This window comes from Enhydra lutris, unplaced genomic scaffold, assembly GCF_002288905.1.
Source record: "Enhydra lutris kenyoni isolate GAN:26980312 unplaced genomic scaffold, ASM228890v2 scaffoldscaffold50, whole genome shotgun sequence".
NCBI classification, from domain to species: domain Eukaryota; kingdom Metazoa; phylum Chordata; class Mammalia; order Carnivora; family Mustelidae; genus Enhydra; species Enhydra lutris.
Genome location: NW_019154134.1, coordinates 113383 through 137345, shown reverse-complemented (window position 1 = coordinate 137345; position 23963 = coordinate 113383). Strand labels below are relative to the sequence as shown.

The window sequence follows — 23963 nt, the reverse complement described above, 5'->3', positions numbered from 1 at the left end:
CTCAATACCACATCCAAGTTACATCTGTTTGAGGGACTTTATTACAGGGTTTCTAGTTCTTTCTTCGTGGGAAAGGAGTTTGTACAGAGACTGAGTTAACCAGTGCTAATGGGTGTTTACACCCTAGAGTGGTGCAGATCTTATGGGTTTGGAAGAATCTGGTCATCCAGAAGAGATTGTTAAGACCATCCCAAGTACAAAAAACATAATGTGTCCTTTTGTTTCAGTAATAAAAAATAGAATTTTCATCTAGCTTAAGAGTATATATTTGTTAGGAAAAACATTGTGTATAAAAGTGTCTGTAGGAATTTAGGCTAAAATGTTAACCATTAACATCCCTGAGGAATTTTCATAATCTTAAATCTCAAGCGATCAGGAAAGTTTACTGATTCAGTAAGCATTTAATGTGTTTAACTCTTGACTAAGTATACTAAATATTAAACACTGAAAACTTGTAAGGAATTTGATGCAGTTTTATTTTCTTCCCTTTTTTTCCCCCTCTGTCTACTAGTTGGATATGAACCTGAATGAGGAGAAACAGCAGCCTTTGAGGGAGAAGGACATAATCATCAAGAGGGAGATGGTGTCCCAATACTTGCACACGTCTAAGGCTGTGAGTCCTGGGGCAGGTACCCATGCCATGGGACACTCTGCCCTTATCTTGGACCTGTTTGTTTTACCAGTGTTGTAGAACATTTTATGTCTACACCAGTCTTATTTTATTCTGTCATATACTCATGTTTTACTGTCATTCAAGTTACTGTTATTAAGATACTTTTTACCTCATTCAGTCTTCATGAAGTGTGTTTGGGGAATGAGATGGGAAATTCTGAGTCCCACAGAATTTGGTGCTATGTATGATGTGTGTTTGGCTTGATATTCAAAAGATAATGACTAATGCTAGTCCAGTTTATGACTGCGTCCAGTATTGACTGATCTTCCCGTATGTTCCTGTCTAGGGCATGAGCCAGAAGGAGAGCTCTAGGTCTGCTATGATGTACATTCAGGAGTTGAGGTCAGGCTTGCGGGATATGCCTCTGCTCACCTGCCTGGAATCCCTTCGTGTCTCCCTCAACAACAACCCTGTCAGGTGAGGATTCTGAGGTGGTAACAAGAGTGAGATCCCAGGGTTAGGATTTATTGGTGGGTATCGAAGATCAGAGGAGCGAGGATGTTTGAGAGTTCTGGGTTGGGGGTAAAGAGTTGCTTGGGTGGATAAATATTGATTTAATATTGCATTGTCTCTGTCGATTCCTTATAGCTGGGTGCAAACATTTGGTGCTGAGGGCCTGGCCTCTTTATTGGATATCCTTAAACGACTCCATGATGAGAGAGAGGAGACTCCTGGGTGAGGACTTCCAACTTCTGACATATTTTCGGTGGAGGGTAGTAGGGGACTTGGCTCTTTGCTCTATAGGAGAAAATGGCACTAAAATGAGAAATTGTAGACTAGGAGAATATGCTGTTAGTTGCAAAGAGGGTTTGTCTTTGGGCAAACTAGAGGATGAGTGATGATTACAGACATAGCAAAGGGAAGAGGAACACAGTGGATAACATAGGCTGTGGACCACATAAGATTGTGGGTCTGCCAGCATAGGTTCTCACCCAATCTGGAAGTGGGGTCAGCATTCATTCAGAGCTCCCTTGGGACCCATTCTGGGTTATATCCCATTCAAAAGTCTTAAAATATTCTTGATAAATTTGGTACTAATTTTCTGACAGTCTTCAGGGTTGGAATAGTTCTTGGGATATCTTGGACTGTCTTAGGCTACCTTGAAGTCAGCCTGACCCAAAGTGACTTCTCTACTTCTTATGATCTTTCCAAAACCAAACATAGGGCCCCTACCTCCTGAATGGACAGGCTTGAAGCCTTTGTCTTAGTGAGGCAGGCAATAATAGATGGGATATACTCCTGATCAAATTTAGCACTTAGAAGCCTAAAGGGAGTTAAACAAAAGATTTTAATGTAGTACTAAATTTTTGGATTACGAGAAGAGTAACCAGAGGTTTGATGATGGCAGTTCCTCTCATCTGCTTGTTTTTGTCAGTGTTTCAAGGCAAATTGCTATGTCCTAGAATTTACTCAGCTACTAGTTGGGGATGTTCCAAAGACCTGTGTGTTCAAGATTGAAAAGTCAAATGGGAGAGGGGTATACAATAAAGGGAACTAATGAAGTATGTCTTCTACACACAGAAGCTATGATAGCCGTAACAAGCATGAGATCATCCGTTGCTTGAAAGCGTTTATGAACAACAAGGTGAGATTTTTCCTATTCTCATTCCAACCGTCATCATGACCCCTGTTCTTTGTTTTCTATTGGTAAACTCTAAAAAGGACCTAGGAATATAAAGTTCAAGACTGTTAGCTTTTCCTTTTAGTATTACAGCTTTTTGATGGCCGCATATGTATGTTTCTGTGGACCTTTTTTTCCCAGTTCTGATGTCTGTTTCAGAAGGTAGGCTCATTTTCTTTCCTATTTTTATACTTTGTTTTGCTAATTCTTGAATTTCCTAATCTGTATTTATTATTTTTGGAAGATTTATTTTCTGTTTGTTTGTTTTCCATACTCCTCCTACTGTAGAATCAAGCTACCTTACCCTTCCTCCTTCCCTGCTTCTTTTCTTTGATTTGTTCTTTCCTTCCTTCCTTCCCTCCTTCCTTTCTCCCATTTAAACTCTGGGATCTCACAGTTGTTTGCTCCAGAGTGCAGATCTGTCTTCCTCATTATTTAATTTTGTTAAATTTACTTACCCCCATTGGATCTGAGAGGCATTTGAAAGAAATGTAAGAATCAAAGTTTTTTTTTTTTTTTTTTAAGGCCTGGAATTGTGTTGTATCTAATGTAAAAGTGTATTGCTTCTCAGCCTTTTGGCTAAGATCAAGTGTAGTATCTAATATAAAATTGTATTGTATTTATACTCATCCCTATTTAGCTATGCTGGGAAGAGGTCTCCTCCTGTATTAGTTTGCTGTGGCTGTTATAACAAAGCACTACAAACTGTATATTAAACAACAGAAATTTATTGTCTCACAGTTCTTGGAGGCCCTAAATCCAAGTATTTAGGTATTTGGTAGTATTGAGTCCTTCTAAAGGCTGTGAGGGAGAGTGTATGTTCCATGCCTCTCTTCTGGCTTCTGGTAGCTTGCTGTCAGTCTTTGGCATTCCATGGCTTTTAGATGCCTCACCCCAGGGTCCGCCTTTGTGTTCACAAGGTGGTGGTCTCCTGTGCATGTCTGTGTTGACATGTTTCCCTTACGGGGACCACAGTCATATTGGATTAAGGGTCTACCCTACTCTAGTATGAGCTTGTTGTAACTTACCTAATCACATCTGCCAATGACCCTATTTCTAAATAAGGTCATATTCTGAGGTATTGGGGCTTAGGACTTCAACATAAGAATTTAGGGGGTCATCATTGAACCTATAACCACCCCTAACTTAGTCCTTGGTCAAATGCTGTCATCATTAAGCCTCCCTTCTCTATTCTTATCCTTCCAGTTTGGAATCAAGACCATGCTGGAAACAGAAGAAGGAATCCTGCTGCTGGTCAGAGCCATGGATCCAGCTGTTCCCAACATGATGATTGATGCAGCTAAGCTGCTCTCTGCTCTTTGTATCTTACCACAGCCAGAGGACATGTATGTAACTGGGTTATAGCTCTTCTCTATTCTCTCTCTTTCTCTCTCTTTTTTTTTTTTTTTTTTTTTTATAAGATGTATTTATTTGACAGAGAGACAGCAAGAGAGGGAACACAAGCAAGGGGAGTGAGAGAGGGAGAAGCAGGCTTCCCACTGAGCAGGGAGCCTGATGTGGGGCTCAATCCCAGGACCCTGGGATCATGACCTGAGCCGAAGGCAGATGGTTAATGACTGAGCCACCCAGGCTCCACCAGGCCCCCTCCATTCTCTTTATGACCACCTTCCCTAGTCTAGAGGAAAATTGAGTTGATTGGGTGTCCACTTTATCTTAAATACTAGGTAAGACCAAGGCATGAACACTGAATCATAATGGTTTTTTTTTTTAAGTTTATTTATTTGTTTATTTTAAGATTTTATTTATTTATTTGACAGAGAGAGAGCACAAGTAGGCAGAGAGGCAGGCAGAGAGGGTGAAGCAGGCTCCCCGCTGAGCAGAGAGCCCGATGTGGGGCTCGATCCCAGGACCCTGGGATCATGTCCCGAGCCGAAGGCCGAGGCTTTAACCCACTGAGCCACCCAGGTGCCCCTGAATCATAATGTTTAAGAAGGACTATGAGGTGTTTGGCGCCGTCCTCAGCATACTGGTGGTTATCAGAGGGGTGATCTGCAAGGTGTCTGTTACTGTCTCTATCGCCTAAGGCAAGGGTTACGTTTACTTTGTTTTTTTAATTCAGAAGTAACACAACTTTATTTTTTTAATTCAAACAGAAAAGAAACATATAAAGTGAAATTTAATAGCCTTATCCCTTCAGTAAATCCTTTTCTGCAGAGGCAACCAGTGTTAATGGCTTGGTTATAGTCTTATAGATTTTTTTTTTCTTCCTAGCACAAATAAATTGTATTTCTTGGATTCCAAGATGTTTTCTGTCACTCCAAAAGATAGAATTTTAGAATTAAGGAACGATGGCTTATGCCTATAAAACGAATCACATGCAAAGAATAGATTTTTATTGCTGTGGAACAGTGTGGTTTAATAAAAACTAAATCATACCATTCATTTCTTTCCACCTTTTCTTTTTTTTTTTTTGTTAATTTAACAGTTGATCTTAAACAGCTTTCTATGTTGGTACTTAAAGATCTACCTTAACTTTACTGGCTGTTTAGCATTCCAAAGTATATATGTCCCATAATTTATTTAACAGTTTCCGTGTTGCTAGACATTTTAGGTGAAATTTTTTTTTTTCTTAGCAGATTCTGGCTCTTGCTGTAGGTGATAAGAAGTTTTACTGTTACACATGATGCCATAATGAACATCTTTGTACATACATTGTTTCATATTTACGCATTTATGTTGGATAGGTTTCTAGAAGTATGCCAAAAGTTATGTGCACTTAAAATTGATACTGTTATCTACCCTTCCAAAAGTTATCCCAGTTTATACTCCATAGAACAGGTGTTCTAATTTGGTATCCATAGAAGAGTCTAGGAATGGGTTTTAGGAAATAGATTTTTCTAAGGAGATTGTCCTTAGCTTTCACCAGATTCTGACCCCCAACCCTAGGTGATGAGGAGAATAATGGAAGTCTGGACAGTTGATAATGTTCTATTTTCTAACTGATCTGTGCCCCTGTATAATTTACTTGCTATGCCTGTCTGTGCCAGGGGACTTAGACATTTCTCTCCCTTTCCTTTCTCCTGGGCAGGAATGAAAGGGTTTTGACGGCGATGACAGAAAGAGCTGAGATGGATGAGGTGGAACGCTTCCAGCCATTGTTGGATGGATTAAAAAGTGGGACCTCCATTGCACTCAAGGCAAGTATATCCTCCAAAACTGTCCAAGAATAGAACTCAAGATGAAAGGACTTAGGTTCATTTGACCTATTGATAGAACACATGGAATGGTTCCCAGCTACAGGCATTCCTTGGAGATACTGCAGATTTGCTTCCAGAACATTAAAATAAAGCCAGTATCTCAGTAAAGTGAGTTAAATGAATTTTTGGGTTTCCTAGTTTCATGCATGTAAAAGTTATGTTTACTCTATACCGTGGTTTATTAAGTGTAAATAAGATATGACCATGACAAATAAAATAATAATGAAAAAGTTTGTAATATTCTGAGAATTACTAAACTACGACACAGAGACGAGTGAGTGAACAAGTGCTGTTGGAAAATTAGCACTGATAAACTTGCTTGACGCAGGGTTGCCACAGACTTTCAATTTGTAAAAAACAAAAAAAAACAAAAAAAAACAAAACCATACTATATAGTGCAGTGTGATAAAGTGAAATGCAATGAAATGAGTTGCATCTGTATATGTTTTATATTTCAGGATTTGTTCTGAAGGGAAAATGATTATCCTTCTCTCCAAGAAGGCAGAGAAAGAGCAGCTTTCCTTATTATGAGATGGGGGAAAAGGCATTCTCTCTATTTATATGCTAGGAAAGCCAAGGCTGAGAACAAAGTCTCCCCATCAAATCCTTGGAAGCATTTAGACCTCTGAGCTCTCCACACCTGGGCTCAAATCAGGTCTTACTGCTCTAATAGGAAGCTGTTCTTATCGTTTTTGTACTGCATCTTCTACATATGCATGTAAAGAGAATGGAATCTTGATCCCTAGGAATCAGCAATGACACGCTTCCGAATTTTCTTTAGGTGGGCTGTCTGCAGCTGATCAATGCTCTCATCACACCAGCTGAAGAACTTGACTTTCGAGTGCACATCCGAAGTGAACTGATGCGCCTGGGGCTGCATCAGGTGTTGCAGGTGAGCCACAGCTCTCCATTAGGACAGCCACGCTCTCATGGCCCCATCATCTCTAGTGTCACTTTGGTTTTCTGTTTAAGAACCAGGTTGAAAGGCTTGGGTTTCTAGCCAGCAGAGGACACTTCTGGGTTCCCTGACTTGTACTTTGGTTGTTGACAGGACCTTCGAGAGATTGAAAATGATGATATGAGAGTGCAATTAAATGTGTTTGATGAGCAAGGAGAAGAAGATTCCTATGACCTGAAGGGACGGCTGGATGACATTCGAATGGAGATGGAATATCCTTTTATAAACTGGGTTCAGGACACATGAGACATTCAGTGTAGATCCCTGTATGGAATGGTGTGGGGTGATGACTCAGAACAGGGCATCAGTCTGCGTATCTTCTCAGTAGATGAGGCAGGTGTCTTTTGATTGCTGTGGGCTTTATTTCGCTCAGCATGTACTAGAGATCTTTGGGTTCCTTGAAATGGAAGTAACTATCAAAATAAGTATGGACCTCCTAGAATATGAAATCTTAGCTACTGTGGTATAGAGCTGGTCTTTGGAGAATATGCATAAGCCAGGGGCAGGCTTGTGATTTTGCTTTCTTCTCTGTGTCCCTGAGACTGACAGAGGGAATGGTTTGGCTGCATACTGCTACTTGACACAAGTGACTTGTGTGCAGTTACCTTATCACTTCTGCCTACTGCTTCATCTCCAGGCCAAGTACTGGGAATCCTTTATCTTTGTGTATACCACCACCCAGCTCACTGGTCCTTCAGCCTAAGGAAGCTTATGGAGCTTAAAATTTGGGGTAATTTACAGGAGAGGCAGCTGTTAGAATAGAAGTGGCATCTTATGACTTTTGCCAAGAGCAGGGCAGTCCACCTGTCAAACATGGTTTCTAAATATATGCTTTCCTTAGCTTCTTCCCCCTTTTCACCGACTTCAGTGATGTCTTCCAGATTCTCTTAAACACAGTGAAGGATTCAAAGGCAGAGCCACACTTCCTGTCCATCCTGCAGCACCTGCTCTTGGTCCGAAATGACTATGAGGCCAGGTAAGATGGTATACCTGTGAGAAGTATTGAATTTGAGCCTAAGTAGAGAGAGCAAAATCCTTAATTTCAAAGACTGTCTGTAAAGGGAAAAAGAAGAGACAAAGGCAAGGATTACAGTTCATTTTTAGTCACAGATATAAAAGGAGTTGTTAGTTGTCCTTTTAATCTGACTGAAAAGCATCCTTATGGAGGAGGTCAGACTATATAAGGTAAAATGTCCCTTTTTTGGAGAGAGGAGAGGTGAGGTGGGGTTATGATGATAGCAAAGGGAGGTACCCATTTCAGGTTCTTTCAGGTTGCCTTGAAGTAGAGGTTCAGGGGTAGTGCTATCTGTTACAGAAAGGCTTGAGCCTGAGTTTTAGATGGGAAATGATTGGCACCAGGAGGTAGATGGCAACAAGTTTTGATTATCTGAAGAAGATGGGTAGCTGTTGTACAATAGCGAGTTTCCTAACATGGCAGTGGATGTCTGCTAGTTTTATGAAAAGGTCTTTTCAGGAACACATCCCCTCAGGTCTCTCTCTTATCAAAGCAGTTAACTTTTCCTGATCCTGAATGCTTTGGAAAATTATATTTTGGTTTTCCTCTGATAGCCTTCTTCTCTTCTTCCATAGGCCACAGTACTATAAGTTGATTGAAGAATGTATTTCTCAAATAGTTTTGCACAAGAATGGGGCTGATCCTGACTTCAAGTGCCGGCACCTCCAGATTGATATTGAGGGGTTGATTGGTAAGTATGTTCTCCGATCTGTCTCCTTAAAACATTGCTCTGCCTTTCATGTTTTCTCTTTCTTCCAGTGAAATTTTCAGGAAAGGTATCTTTCTAGTCTCCAGGTATTTCCATTTTTGTCTTTAGGTGATAACAAACTTCTGTGCTAGGAACACAGAGACCTTTAGTTTACTGTTCTGTAAATCTAAAATTTACCCATACTCAAACATCACCCTACCTTTTTTTTTTTTTTTTTTTAAAGATTTTTATTTATTTATTTGACAGAGAGAGATCACAAGTAGACAGAGAGGCAGGCAGAGAGAGAGAGAGGGAAGCAGGATCCCTGCTGAGCAGAGAGCCCGATGCGGGACTCGATCCCAGGACCCTGAGATCATGACCCGAGCCGAAGGCAGCGGCTTAACCCACTGAGCCACCCAGGCGCCCATCACCCTACCTTTTGAAGGGACTTTACCTATTAACTGTGATTCCTGCTGGTCTTACAGATTTCTTAAGTATCACTTGTGGGCGGGCACTCTCCAGGCCATCCAGCACGATGGCCTTACTGTATAACAAGCACTCAGAAATTGCCTGTTGAACTTAACTGAAAGATCCATTTCTTTGTCTAGAGCAGAACGTTAAGAAGGGTAATAAAAATAAGCAAATGGACAAAAGATTGTCCTTTGGTTATATTGAAGGATGGAGGTAGTGAGAGGGAAAGACAAGAGAACTGGGAGCTTCACTTACTGGACTCTTCCTTTTCAGATCAAATGATTGATAAAACAAAGGTGGAGAAATCTGAAGCCAAAGCTACAGAACTGGAAAAGAAGGTGTGTGTGTGTGTGTGGGTGTGAGAGATCAAACAATTGAGGGCCTTTCTTTTTTATTTTCTTCTTTTTTTCTTTTTAAGGATTATGATATTTTTTCTGACATGTGAAACTGTTACCTGTGATATTTCGCAAGCATTCAGCCCCCAGTAGCAGTTCCTGGGGGAACCTTTCTGGCATAGGTTCGTCACTGGAGAAACTAATGTGGACGTGATGTGGAGGAGTTAGTGGTCCGCAGTTCGGGAGCCCCTGGGTAGGACAGGAACGACAGATGACTCTCATGTATAACCGTTCCTGGGGTTTTGCTGGCATCTCAGGCCACTTACCCCAGAACAACAGGGACTGGAATATGTCTCAGTTCCTTTTTTCTCTTCAGTTGTTAGGACTTCTGTTGTGGTTGATAGGGTTTTGCTCCTAGAAGCGGTTGGGATTATACACCATAGCTGCTCTGGTGTAAATGTCTTAACAATGTTAAAAATTTGTAAAAAAATTTAGGTTTGTTCTTGTTGTTTTTGCCACACCCCCCCACTTTTATTTTAAGCAAGCGCAGGGGGCGGTGGGGGGAGGAACACAGGGAGAGGAAGAGAATCTTAAGCAGACTCCGTGCTGAGTGCAGAGCCTGACACAGGGCTCAATCTCACAATTCTGAGATCGTGACCTGAGATGCAGTCAAGAGTCGGTTGCTTGACTGACCGAGCCACCCAGGTGCCCTGTTTGTTTGTTTTTTAATTGAAATACAGTTGACACACAATGTTAGGTTAGTTGTAGGGGCACAACATAGTGATTTGACAAGTCTATACATTACACCATGCTCTGCACAAGTGTAGCTGCTGTCTGTCACCACACAACACTCTTATGATACGGTTCACTATATTCCCTCTGCTGTATCTTTCATTCCTGTGACTTACTCCGTTTCTGGAAGCCTCTACCTTCCACTCCTTCACCCATTTTGCCCATCCCCCATCCCCATTCCGTCTGGCAAACACCTCTTTGTTCTCTATTTATCAGCTCATTTCTGCTTGTTTTTGTTCGTTCATTTGTTTTTTTAAATTCCATGTGTAAGTGAAATCGCACAATATTTGTCTTAGGTTGTTTTATGTTTGTTTTTAGAACTCCCAAATTAGAGAGACTGGAAATAATCTCTGGTTCCCTCTTCTTTAACCCTGATTTTGATTCAAAATTATAGTGGCCTTTTTTCCCAGTCCTTTTCTGGGAAAGTGAGCTCTGTAAAGGATTGGGACAAAACAGTGAATTTTGGGGACTAACACTCTGCTTCTTCCTGGACAGTTTACTAGGAGCCTAATTCCTTTCTCCTTTAGTTGGACTCAGAGTTAACAGCCCGACATGAGCTACAGGTAGAAATGAAAAAGATGGAAAGTGACTTTGAGCAGAAGCTCCAGGATCTTCAGGGAGAAAAGGATGTCTTGAATTCTGAAAAGCAGCAGATTGCCACAGAGAAACAGGACTTGGAAGCAGAGGTGTCTCAGCTCACAGGAGAGGTAATGTCTGAGCAGGGAAGGCAGAGTGACCTGTGCACCATCAGCAGCCTAAGGATGGGCCTGTCTTGGAGCAGGAGTCAGTCATCTTACTCCTAGGGAAGGTTTACTTACCAATAGGTGATCTAGTTAGATGATGCATCTTTTAAAAAATCATTTAAAAATCATCTTTACCAATAGGTGATAGCATCTTTTAAAAATCATTTACTGTAACACACAAGATAGAAAATTTGGAAAATAAATAATACAGAGAATAAAAGGAGTCATAGAACTACCCAGAAATAAAACTAAAAGTCATCTCATAAATTCAGGAGTAAAATCCCAAAAAACTAAATATGTTTGCTAGTTTTCTCTTATTTTAACTATTTCTGGGCAGATTAATGCCCACACTCTTTGCAGTTGCAGTTATTTAAATGATACATGATATCTGATAACTTGATCACTTATGTGCCTATCTCACTAGAATATTTGATTTACTTGAATTTTGCATTTTCTAATTAAAGGGAGAATTTAACATAGAGGTTAAAGTTGCTTTTTGAATGCAAAGCATGCTGAACTAAGAACTTGAAGACCTGAATTCTAAATATCTATGTGACTTTAGGTGAATCATTTCATCTGTCTGACTCCTTTCAGTGTCTTCATGCATAAAAAGAGAACTCTGGATTAAGTAATTTTTAGGTCCTTTCCAACCCCAGTGGTCCCTGAAGTGGAGTGAAGAGTTCTTCCATTGATGTTCCTCTAGGTTGCCAAGCTGTCCAAGGAACTGGAAGATGCCAAGAAAGAAATGGCTTCTCTCTCTGCTGCAGTTACTGCTATAGCCCCTCCTAGCAGTGCTACTGTTCCCCCTGCTCCTGGCACTGTTACTCCACCCCCAGCCCCTCCTTTACCAAGAGAGCTTAGCATACCCCCACCACCTCCTCCTCCACCACCTCCCCCTCCTTTGCCTGGGCATGCTTATATCCCCACGCCCCCTCCTTTGCCTGGAAGTGTTGGCCCCTCTGTACCACCTCTTTTGCCTGGGGGTGCTAGCATCCCCCCCCCCCCTCCTTTGCCTGGGGCTACTGTCATCCCCCCACCCCCTCCTTTGCCTGGAAGTACTGTCATCCCCCCACCCCCTCCTTTGCCTGGAAGTACTGTCATCCCCCCACCCCCTCCTTTGCCTGGGAGTGCTGATATCCCCCCACCTCCTCCTCCCTTGCCTGTAGGAGCAGGAATGCCACCTCCCCCTCCTCCTCTTCCTGGTGGTCCTGGAATCCCTCCACCCCCTCCATTTCCTGGAGGTCCTGGAATTCCTCCACCTCCACCTGGAATGGGTATGCCTCCACCTCCCCCTTTTGGATTTGGAGTTCCTGCAGCCCCAGTTCTACCATTTGGATTGACCCCAAAGAAGCTTTATAAGCCAGAGGTGCAACTACGAAGGCCAAACTGGTCCAAGGTGAGAATTTCTGTCCATTTTTTCCTCAATAGATCTTAAGAAACCAATTTAGTTTCCTACTTTGTATTTTGTGCCCAGGTGGGCTTCCGTTTCTTACGGTTGGCATCTTTCTATCTTCAGGTTCCACTCTTGCCTATGTTTATTCAGCACATACTAGGCATCTTCTCTGTGCCAGACATCACTTTGGAGAATTCTTTGAGCCTTTTACTCTGCTACAAAACCTAAACATATCCTTAAGTTAATGTTTTTGGCCTTTTCTTTGAGGATATGAGTGCCATGGTTATCCACAGTTTGATAATAGTCGTTTCACCAGGCTGTAAGCTGCTGATAAAGGTGCTGATCTGAGAGCTGTGGATTGATGGATACGCTCTGCTACCTCTTCCCTGTAAATGAGCTATAGAGGACATGTGTTCATGGCACAGTATTGTTTCCTCTCTGTGTTCGAGGCCCCTATGATTCTGCTTCAGCCTTCCGCTTCCAGAAACCAAGTAAAAGGAGCTTAGGGGTTTACTTATAAAATGAGCAAGTATGTCATAGTTAGCCAAATTGATGGGGAGAATATAATGTAGAATAAGAGAAGATGTGAAACACAGCCTCAGTACTTCTCAGTTTAGAGGATTTGAGGTTAGAAGGAGGATAAGCAGCATAAGTGAACCTAGCTCTTGTCCTTCCACGCGGAGCACAGCTCTTCTGTGTCTCCAGTTGGTCACTCTAGTAAGACATTGCTTAGAGCCACCACCCACCTCACCCGCATCTTGGTCAGTTTTCTAGGATGGAAAGTACAGGGCTCCACTTAGTAACACTTAACACCCTCCCCATATCCACAGTTTGTTGCTGAGGACCTGTCCCAGGACTGCTTCTGGACAAAGGTGAAGGAGGACCGCTTTGAGAACAATGAACTTTTCGCCAGACTTACTCTGACCTTTTCTGCCCAGACCAAGAGTGAGTACCTTCCTCTTTCATGCACAGGTCCAGTATAGGACTTTGAGTATCCTTTAAGTCACTTCCCTTCCCTGGGTGAGAATTGAAGAGAGGTGGTTTTTCCCATTCAGAAGAAATTAAGATATTTTTGTATTATGGGGACACTGGGGTTGGGAAAGAAAACTTGTGTTTTCGTATTTTTCTTCCCCAATGTTTTTCACATGTAAGTATTTTTTATCAGTATAACATGTTGGGGATATGAGATTAAGGTGACATAAAGCTCATTATGGGCCCATTTTGATAATACTCTTGAACGGATTCTGGCACTATCTTTAAGGTACCATCCCAGGCCTACAAACGTAATTATTAAGGGTTGGGCCAGTCTTTAACAGGTTAGGTAATTGAGTGACTGTCTACAATAACAACCATGTGTGATTCTTTTTCTTTTCTTCCATTTCTTTTCAATATCTGATGCTTTCATCTTCCTGGCCCTTTGTTCTTCCAGCTTCAAAAGGTAAGAATACAGAAGAGCTTTTTAATTGGGTATCTTGAACATTAGAGACAAGATGTAACAGATGTAAAGGAATTTCTCTTTAGAAATCTGAGATGAGATAGGGGATTGATTTATCTTCTGTCTCTCTCTCTCTCTCTCTCTGTTTTTTTTAAGAGTCCAGAAGGACCTGTAGCTGTGGTGTTTAACTGACAGCGTAGACAGTTGTTGTAAGTTTAAGTCGAAGCTGCCATGTAGTTGTTCTTTCTTCAGAAAGCGAGGGACTCCGCATCGGGCTCTCTGCTCAGCAGGGAGCCTGCTTCCCTCTCTCTCTCTGCCTGCCTCTCTGTCTACTTGTGATCTCTGTCAAATAAATAAATAAAATCTTTAAAAAAAAAAAAAAAAAAAAAAAGAAAGCGAGGGACTCCTTAAGTACTAATACCATCAGCTTACATTACTGTTGTGTTTTATAGTCTTCCAAGTGCTTTAACACATACTATTTCTTGGACCTGCCCAGAAATCTTAAGAAATAAGCAGGTTGTGTATTATCTCCATTCTGTAGCATGTTTGAAATGAATATAGGTTACTTGTCCAAGGTCAAAAGACCAGATCCAGTGATCTTGTCTTCTGGTCCATGGTTTTTTGCATAAATTCTCGCTTTTCTTTTTCACCTTCATACCTTCCCCTTTGTTCTAGAATTGCTGATCTGTTTTGCCCTCTTCTTTCTTCACTTCCTAATTCTTGTGGTTTTGTGCTGCCTTGTGACAGGGCACTTGTAGTTATTTCCCCTGAGAGACTCAGTGTTTGAATTTAATGACAGTTATGGCCTAATAATTTTGTATTTCCATCTTACAGGTTTTTTGTTTCCTTAGAGGTATATTTTGACCCTAGTGATGAAAATTAAGTGCAACTTTTGAGCATTTCCCCCTCTTTTCTCTGCCACCCTCCCGCCCCCAGTAAATAAGCATTTAATATTATTTTTTCCTTAAGTGAACTGATGGAACCAGGCTGCATTTTGTTCTATTAAGGAGCCTAACACTGCTAGGTGCCCTTGGTGGCCCCTACTTAGGTGTGTCTATCTGAGAGTATAAGATTGCTGGGCTCAGGTGTGACCTCTTGCCTTTCACTCAGGGCAAAGTGGCCTTGTACTGTAGAAAAACTGTCATCTGCTGAACTAAAGTGCAGCCAAGGGGTTGACTTCTACCTGCTTAGTGAAAAATCTGGGGATAGTGACTACTTAGGCTATTCTAGTATATCAGCAAAGACTAGTTGGACAGAAAAACTCAAAATCAAATGATATCCTAATTTGTAAGTTCACAGAATCTACCTCTGCGTTGGCTTCTGGTATAAGTCCCTTTCTCACACCTGTGCTCTGAGCACCACTGCACCTGCACGCTGGCTGGGCCCCTTTCCTCCCACCTCGGCCACCCCCTTCTGTACATTTGTATTACTAGTGATTATAGTGAGGTTTTCTGCACTTCCATGGTTTTCCTTGGCATTTTATTTTCACTGATAGTGTTTTAAAAATTGATAGTGTTTTAATTGATAGTGTTTTAAAAATACTCCAGCAACGGGCACCTGGGTGGCTCAGTTGGTTAAGCAACTGCCTTCGGCTCAGGTCATGATCCTGGAGTCCTGGGATTAAGTCCTGCATTGGGCTCCCAGCTCCACGGGAGTCTGCTTCTCCCTCTGACCTTCTCTCTTTACATGCTCTCTCTCACTGTCTCTCTCTCAAATAAATAAATAAAATTAAAAAAAAAAAAACAACCAGCAAGACCCTATCTTATCTTTTCTCATTTTCAGCCATGTAACCACATTTTTAAATGCTCCTTCAGCTTTCAGATTCTGCCCTAGACTACTTTCTTTTCTTTTTTTTTTTTTTTTAGATTTATTTATTTATTTATTTATTTATTTGACAGACAGAGATCACAAGTAGGCAGAGAGGCAGGCAGAGACGGGGGGGGGGGGGGAAGCAGGCTCCCCGCTGAGCAGGGAGCCCGATGCAGGGCTCGATCCCAGGACCCTGGGATCATGACCCGAGCTGAAGGCAGAGGCTTTAACCCACTGAGCCACCCAGGCGCCCCGACTACTTTCTTTTCATTGAATATTTTAACTTTCTACCAGCCTTGGCTCTTTTTTCCCCCAAAAAATCATTCTTAGAAAATTCGATATCTTAATCTGGAAAAAAAATGACTATGACTTGGTTGATTTAGTTTAATGGAGTATTGATTTTCAGGTAGTAGTAATCCACGCTACTAGATTGCTGCTCTTGTGATGAAGGAAATTCCTAGCTAGTCTTTAAATGTCCTTAGCTTCTTGGGCACCTGGATGGCTCACTTGTTTAGGCTGCTGCTTTTGGCTCGGGTCATGATCCCACAGTCCCAGCCAGGATCAAGTCCTGCATTCAGCTCTCTGCTCGGCAGGGTGTCTGCTTCTCCCTCTGACACCCACCCCCCATGCTCTCTCTCTCTCTCTCATAAAATAAATAAAATCTTTTTTTTTTTTTTAAGTTAAAAAATAAATAATCTTTAGCTTAGTTAGCGCTTTCAGGTGTTAAATTGGCACTCTCTCTTAATTTCCTTGTTTTTCCATTAGGAGACACTAGGGGATATGTTCACGAAAATTAAATCATGAGCAGTTTTCCAGACATTCTAAATCTTAATGATGTAATTTTCCTGTCAGATACAATCTTGAGTGTTTACTGTTTACTTGACTGAGTGACCCACAACACTCAGACACAACAGAACTTCCTGCTGCTCGTCACCCTTGCTGTGTCTGTTATCATTCATTTCCCCCAAATAAGAAACACCTCCCCCTTTTAAAAATTCTTTCTTCTTTGTATTTTTAATGTTGTCTGATTTATTTTTTCCTTCTCTGTTTATCTGCTCTCTTTTCCTTTGCATTAGTCTATAAATCTGTGATGATGCAAGAGGTATTAGAGTGTTGGGGTGTGTTGAACATGTCTTTTGGGAACAAAATAGGTGCTTTAATACCATCTGCAGGGGCCTCAGCTAGCAGCCAGAAGTGCTGTAGGGACCCCATGCCATGTGTAACTCCCACTGTGATCGTGCTAATTTACCTTTGCCTTTCCCGATACAATTTTGAACAACTTCTCTTGGTGCTCAGGCTGGCAAACTCAGTGTAGACTTCCCGATAGTCCCCTTGCTCACAACAACCCAGAAACACTTAGTAAAAAGGGCTTTGGTTTCTTAGTTAAAGTTTTTCTCAGCAAAGGAAAATCAAGCTTTAGCACCTTCAGAGGTGAGTGCTCAGAGGACCCACATCTCCTCAGTATGAAAGCAAGGTTTCTTTTGCTTCTGGTACTTTAAACATGTCCAGTATAAAATTTCAAATCTTTATCCTTAATCCCGTTTTTTTAAGTAGGTAGCCAGTTTCAGTTTCCACGTCTCTTATGGTCTGAATATTGATGATATAGTTAAATGATAGATGAATACTCATTACCACTCCATAAATATTCTGTCCTTCAGATAAAGAATTAGAGACACAGCTTGAATAACTTTTCCTAGGCTATATCGTAAGTGCCAGAGACCAGATTCAGACTCCGGGGTGTGTGACTTCTGCTTCCCAGAAGCATATGTCCCTGTCCTAAGAACTTCTGGAAGTTTAGATCCAGACAAAAGATGAAAGAAGGGGATTTGCTGGCTTTTGCCACCACTTCATTCATTCAGGCACTTCTCTTTAGTCCTTGAACTGGCAGGTGACTCTTAGTACAAAAAAGGAGCAACAGATTAGGGAAAGTAGGTGAAATGCTGGATATTTAGGGATGAAGAAGAGGAAACATGTTCTGTTTCTAGTATATTCAACTGTAACAAAATGAATCCAATTGGAGAAATAAGGCCTGCTTATCTAGTCCAATGGAAGCCCTGCTTAGATGATTTTAGGCCATTGGTTACCAGACTTGATGAGGAAGTTATTTGTACATGAAGTTTTCATAATATTGCATTATTTCCTCTCTCACTTGATAAACACAGGTCACTGCTATTTGTTAGACATGGCTGTATCCCTCTTATATTTTACTGATAGCCAAAACTTCCTATATACTCTAGGAATAGACATTAACAAGAACACCCGCCTCACTCTTTACATCTGCCTCCTGTGATCAGGGATCTCCAGTCACTGCATCATTATGGTTCAGGAAGATGTGAGCCTTTGTATTCAGAGAAGAAACCAGAGAGGCGAGCCAGTCTTTTGTGTATACTATATTTTCTCTTAAACATTTTTTCAAACAAGATTAGTCTCTTGTTTTTGAACTCTTGACTTCCTATAAATCATAGATTTACTCAGTCAGTTTATTCTTTGTCAGGGAATATTATGAATTCAGAGCTGATAGGCAGTACTATAAAACTTTGAGTTCTTTGCACTTTCTCACCATCCTTACGGCGATCAGCAAGGAGTGTTTTATCGTAGTCTCTTTGTTGACTCTCTCTTGAATTCGTTGGGAGCGTGTTCAGTAGTTAAACTTTTTTTTTTTTTCCAACTTTTTCGGGGGAGCATTTCCATCACTGTGGTGACCGAGGTCATTATTTGTATGAATGAGATAACTAGTTTTTCATTCAGCTTTCTCTCTTTTACTCTCTTTTGTTGATGACATGATCCCATGAAAAATAGTATGTGTTGAAACTGTGGGAAGTGCTAACTGATGTCCTAAGTACAGTGGCAATTTCCTGTTTAGGTTTATTCCTTTCTTCCAAAAACCTTTGGAGCTCCTAAGATCCATAAGCTAGTTACCCTCAGTAGGTGTGCATTGGTCAATATGTAGTGTTAGACCCCCTCCCTGTTAAAGTATGAGGTGCATTGTGGGAACTTTGAGCATCAGAACAGTTCTCCAGGTGGTTTTCAGTAGTAATTTAGAAAGAACTCTGGTAAAAAGGAAGATCTTGACCAGGAGCTAAGAATTTTATATACAATAACTGTATTCTAGTTAGGATTTGACTCTGTGTCAAACCCAGTGCAGACTTCCTGATAGCCTGCAAGAGCCCAGGGTTTGTGCTCTTGTCCCACAAGTCATAACTGTTGGCAACAATAGTCTGTTGCTCTCCCAGAGCTTTGTTGGTTCAGTCTTCAAGAACAGCCTGTGATGGGGAAGCAATCCCTTCTCTCCCCCGAGATTGAAGGGTCTTTTTTCTTTTCCCTGTAATTGTGTTCTTTTATCTTTTCTTTTTTTTTTTAAGATTTTATTTATTAATTTGACGGAGAAAGACACGGCGAGAGAGGGAACACAGCATGGGGAGTGGGAGAGGGAGAAGCAGGCTTCCTGCTGAGCAGGGAGCCCAATGTGGGACTCCATTCCAGGAGTCTGGGATCTTGACCTGAACCTAAGGCAGACGCCCAGGCACCCCATCCCTGTGATCCTGTTCTGTCCACTAGGTGGCACTCCTTCAGTTGGATCTTTATCAGGAAATGTCCGAGTGACTCTTTACAGTTTCTGCAACTTTAACCCCTTGAAACAAGATTTTGTTAGAGCTCAACATGCTCCACCTTATCAGTGAGTCTCTTCGCAGAAAGATGTCTGTTCTATCAGTTCCTTACTCCTCTCAAGTGTATAGAATAAGGACTCTTGCTATTTAAGTGAGTATTTGTTGGGATTGTTGTCTTTTAATTACTAATATTCTTGCGTTCTGAGTAGGATCAGACTATTAGTGCAAAGTGTTTGGGAAGTTCCATTATATCAAATGGTACTTCCTTGTGATTTTAAAAAAATCTGGGGCATCTGGTTTCCTCAGTCATTTAAGCGTCCAACTCTTGATTTCAGCTCAGGTCATGATCTCAGGGTTATGAGATCAAGCCCTGTGTCAGACTCTGTGCCAAGCGTAGAGCCTGCTTAAGATTCTCTCTCTGCCTCTCCCTTTGCCCCTCCCCCCCACCAATCTCCTGCTTGCACGAGTGTAGGTGTGCACTCTCTCTCTCTCTAAAAAAGAAAATAATAATAAAAGACCTAAATCTAGTTCTATCACCTAAGGTTATGATGAGCCCTGCACATTTGGATTGTCCTCTCTCATCATCAGGAGTATAAAAAAATAAACTACCCCCTCTTACATACCTCTTTCTACTCCCAACCTTTCCATCACTATTTACCTTGAATTTCATTGTATCTAATACTAGCTTGTTTATCTTGGTTTATATTACTTCCTATAGGGAGCCCCAGACTTCCAGGGCACCCTCATCTCCCATACTCGAATCCCAGGAAGGCTCTTTGTATCTCCTATTCAGTTTCCTCCTCTGATCCTCCCTGAGTACCTGAAACCCATTTTTTGTGCCCTCTGGAATTCATGTTCCATTACTAGAAAAAGCTCCTCTGACATCAACTTCACCTTGGTGATCTAACAGAGACCTGGCTTTCCCTCAACACTGCTTTCCTTCTTGCCCCCGCATCTGGTGGGTTTTTCCTCCCATAAACCTCATCCCAGTGGACCTGGACCCAGAGATGGTGTAGATGTCCTCTTTGTTGTCTATTGCCACTTTCAGATCATGCCACCTTTTTCTTTGCCAGAATCCCATAATTTTGAATCTCATGACATCACCCAGTTCCTCTCTCAGCGCCAGTCATCTACAAACATCCCGAGTTACTCCTTATTTCTCAGCCGGGCTGGCTGTTCCCGCTCTTGGCGGTACTCCCTGGCCACTTCCATCTTAGTTCTTAGCAATTATACACAAAAGGGTTGTGATCCTACCAATATGCTGGCTTCACAGTTCCTTGAAATGTTCTTTTTCCAGTGATCTTGTCCTCTACCTTACCCTACCCATTCAGCTGCAGTCTGTCTCCAATCTTAACTTCATGCCACCCGTGTTCTAGCTTTTTACGTCTCTCTCTTTAGGACCGGGACTGCCACAGTCCTCCAGCCCCACTGGGACATCCAGTCCATTTGTCCTATCCCCTTTCACTGTGTTTCTGCTCCTTGATGACTTCACTCTCCTCTTCAGCTAAAATTTTGTGGCTAATCATTATAATAATGACTGTCTTTGATGTTTTCCCCTTCCATTACCTCTTTCTGATTTCATCATAGGTGATTGGCAAAACAAGTCTCTCTCTCTCCACCCTGCAAGTGAATGTGAGTGAAAAAAAACCAAACACCTGGTCCTCCTAGATAGACTTTCTCCTCTTGGCTTTCAGGAGAGCAGACGCTCTTACTCTTCTGCCTCCCTGACTGTTCATTCTTCTGGCTCCTGTCTGCTCAGTTTGCATTGTTACATGCCCCCTTGGTCCTGCCGGGCAATCGAATATTAAATACTTCGAGTCCGTTCAACTTCCCATTCTCTTAAATGATTATTTCACTTTTTCTGTCTTCAGAGACCCAACACCCCCATTTTCATTCTCAGTTGAGCATGTTTTTCTTCCTGCTTCACTGAGAAAACTGAAGCCATTGGAAGAGGCACTTCTGTGGACGTCCAACATTACTGTACCTATTCTCTGTCTTCCTCTCTGTTACCATGGTCCTGTCTAAAGCCAGTCCTGTACTTCATTTCAACAAATGCATAGAGTACACTAAAAATAAAAATTAAAAAATCTCCCTCTCCTTTCCTGGAGTGACCATGGTTAACATACCTTTCACCTGCATGTATTACTCTAATAAAGGAATGAATGAAATCCTTTTCTTTTGTAGCTCAGGTGGGGGAAATATGGGAAATTTTCATAGAAGTTTGCCAGAAATTTAAGGGGCAGGGAAACTGAAGATAAAATTACATAAATATGATCATATACACATTTTTAATGTAATCTTGTGATCCCATGTGGTAGATACTGTTTTGCATTTTGCTTAATATGATTCAGCACCTCTTGATACCATTACACAGAGATGCACCTCATTATTTCTAATAGATAGTTTTATTCTTTTTTTTTTTCTTTTACTATTTATTTATTTCAGAGAGAGAAAAAGTGAGCACAGTTGGGGTGCAGGGAAGGAGAGAGGGAGATGGAGAGAGAATCTCAAACTCCCTGCCAAGTGCAGAGCCCCATGTGGGGCTTGATCCCAGGACCCTGAGATCATGACCTAAGCTGAAATCAAGAATCAGTTGGTTAACTGACTGAACCACTTGGATGGATAGTTGTATTTTGTGAAATGCAATATAAATTTGTACAGCTGATCCATTAGTGAGAAATGACCAGTTTTTATAAGTAGTACTGTAGGAAAAATCATATTTATCTGTGTGTTCTTGCATTTCTGCACAGTGAATTCTTAAAATTTGGGGGCACACACTGCTGGGTGTAGGATTGTACCAATTTACCCTTCCATCAAAAATAAACTACTTACTGTAACATCTGATAAGGGAAACTGATACCTCGTTTTAATCTGACCATTAACAAGATTGCACCAGAAATTTTCCTTCATACATTGACTCTTTGTTTCCTCATCTGTAAAATGAGACAGATAAACCTAAAGATATTTCGTAGTTTGAAACTTCTGGTCTTGTATTTTTTTCTTCTTTCTGCTTGCATAAGCTGTCTTTGGTGTTGCCTGCTCATCAACTGAAACTCCTTTGATTGTTTACTAAAAATGCTTGTAGTGTTTTCTTTGTTTTAATCTGCTTTTCATTCTTTTTTGCTGCACTGAAGTGGGCATTAGAAATTGCTGCTTGTTAAAGAGCTACACTGTTGCAAAACTGTGAAACTTTTGCATGAAGGTTGCTGGTTTAGTTTCCACAGAAGACTTACTGGTGGAGATTTAGGGAGGGTGTCATCAGATAAAGATAATTAAACTTTAATTCTTTCTAAACTGTAGGAATTGGATACATCCGCAGTGTGCAGTGTGCACTTTCTCCTTTTCACCACCAGATGGCACATGGATCGCTTCTGTTTTGGATGTGTCATTGTTACGTCTGGGAGTGATGCAATCACGTTAGAGAGAGCTGACCTCTGTTGGTTTCAAATACCAACTGCGTGGTATGCTGCCCTCTATCCGTCAGTAAATTGATTTGGAGGACTGATCAGTAAATTACAACAGAAAGCTGTTAACTTGCCGTTTTACAAAAGGGTTCTCCTCCCTTGCAGCTGCTGTCTTTTATAGGAGCAACATTGTATTTTTTGGAGGGCACAGAGGCTGGAGAATATTTTCGGTTTTGTTTCAGTCTGGTAACTTCGGGAAAGCATAGCCTTCCTTTTAAAGTGCTAAAAGAGAAAATTGTTTTTTATCTGCTTGGTAGTTAGTTATGTACATATTTGTGACCCCATGATATACATATTCCTAACCCCATCTCTGTCTACCCTGAATAGTTACTTGAAGCACATAATACAACTCGCTGCTGATTATATACTCGTAAGTTCCCAGAGACCATATGCTGTATTTGTTTCCTTGACGGAATTCCTTGGCCGACTTTGGGGAGAGTTTGCTGGTGCAGAAAGGTTTTTACTGTCAACCCCTTTGTTAACTCCTAATTATCCCAAGATAAACCCAGTTTTAGAGCCTCTTTCTAGCTATTCGAACTTCAGTGTGTGCCTCTAGTACTCCTCTTGACACACATAGACTGAAGCTGTATCTTTTAAACCCATGGCATCATCCAGCATTATCTGCAGATTTCAGATTTGATATTTGATAAAGTGTCTTTTTAAATGGTCTGAGGCTTCAACCAAACAGGAAGGGTATCAGTATTGTGTAAACTTCTGTCATCTTGAAGTCAGTCCCTACACTTATGTGTCTTTTTCTGTCAGTAATTCCCAACTTCAGTGTGTATAAGGATTACATAAGGAGCTTGTTTGTTAAAGATTATGAATTCTTGGGCTGTTCCTCCAGAGTCAAAGTTGCAGGGACTGTAGGAAGAGAAGTTTCTAATAAACACCTCAAGTAAGTTTGTGGTGGTAGTTGCAGTAACCTGGCTAGATCCACGGCTTACGTTTTTATTTAGTTTCCATTTTCCAGAAAAAGCTGCTCTGCTTTTTCTCATGATAATGTTTTGATGTCTTTCTGAGAATTGGGTAAGTATTACCCTTGTTTTTATGGAGATCCTTCAGATCAGTTAGTGGGCAAGCTGACATTTTCTGTGGACTGCTAACATTTTGGAGGCTCTACTTCAGGGACACTTGTTTTTACAAAATTTTTCTCTTGCCATTTTCTCTTGCCAGATCTCTCATTAGGCATCTTTGAAGGATGTTTTGAAGAGCTTCTCTGAGTCTGTGAAGTAGCTAGGAACTACTGAGAGACTGGGGAGGCTGGAGGGCAGATGATGGGAGATCTCTTGGGTTGTATAACAAAGATGGAGTTGTGTCAGCTCAGGATGTCCAGACCAGGATGAAGGGGCTGCAGCTATGCAGATATAACTCTTGTTCTTATTCAGTTAGTCCCTCACCATGCAGAGTAGGGATCGGAGATGTATGGAGGAGGAGAAGTGGGATCTAGGAAATGGAAAGAGCAGAGCTGGGCTTTGGGATAAGCAGGAGAGTGAGTGACCCAGTGTTCTCAGGCTGCTACTTGGTGGAGCCCAAAGCAGCTGCCTCAAGGGAACAGCACTGTTCTCAGCATCCCTTACATGCTTCAGGAATTGTTGGATATGTTACTTTTCTGCAAATATGGGACTCGTCTCCCTGCAAACATGAGGTTAGAGGCAGACCAGTTTTCAGGAGGTACTCAGCATATCTTCACCAGTGGGTAATTCCTCTGAGGCTTTTTTGTTTCTGTTACTTGTTTTTCTG

The 23963-nt window shown here is 41.4% G+C and overlaps 1 protein-coding gene across 4 annotated transcripts in view; it reads left to right on the top strand.

The window, feature by feature from the left end:
• Positions 1–23963, top strand: part of LOC111156878 (diaphanous related formin 1) — an 87190-nt gene that overhangs the window by 27750 nt on the left and 35477 nt on the right. For 3 of the 4 annotated variants that reach the window (XM_022518002.1, XM_022518003.1, XM_022518005.1), the window contains 15 exons: positions 512–613; positions 960–1090; positions 1262–1348; positions 2195–2258; positions 3501–3640; positions 5344–5452; positions 6294–6404; positions 6564–6682; positions 7330–7446; positions 8061–8176; positions 8918–8982; positions 10299–10478; positions 11218–11910; positions 12738–12852; positions 13337–13345. In XM_022518002.1, the coding sequence (XP_022373710.1) occupies positions 512–613; positions 960–1090; positions 1262–1348; positions 2195–2258; positions 3501–3640; positions 5344–5452; positions 6294–6404; positions 6564–6682; positions 7330–7446; positions 8061–8176; positions 8918–8982; positions 10299–10478; positions 11218–11910; positions 12738–12852; positions 13337–13345 (2158 nt within the window). The remainder of the gene's footprint in view (positions 1–511; positions 614–959; positions 1091–1261; positions 1349–2194; positions 2259–3500; positions 3641–5343; positions 5453–6293; positions 6405–6563; positions 6683–7329; positions 7447–8060; positions 8177–8917; positions 8983–10298; positions 10479–11217; positions 11911–12737; positions 12853–13336; positions 13346–23963) is intronic. The other variant, XM_022518004.1, reaches the window with a different exon arrangement.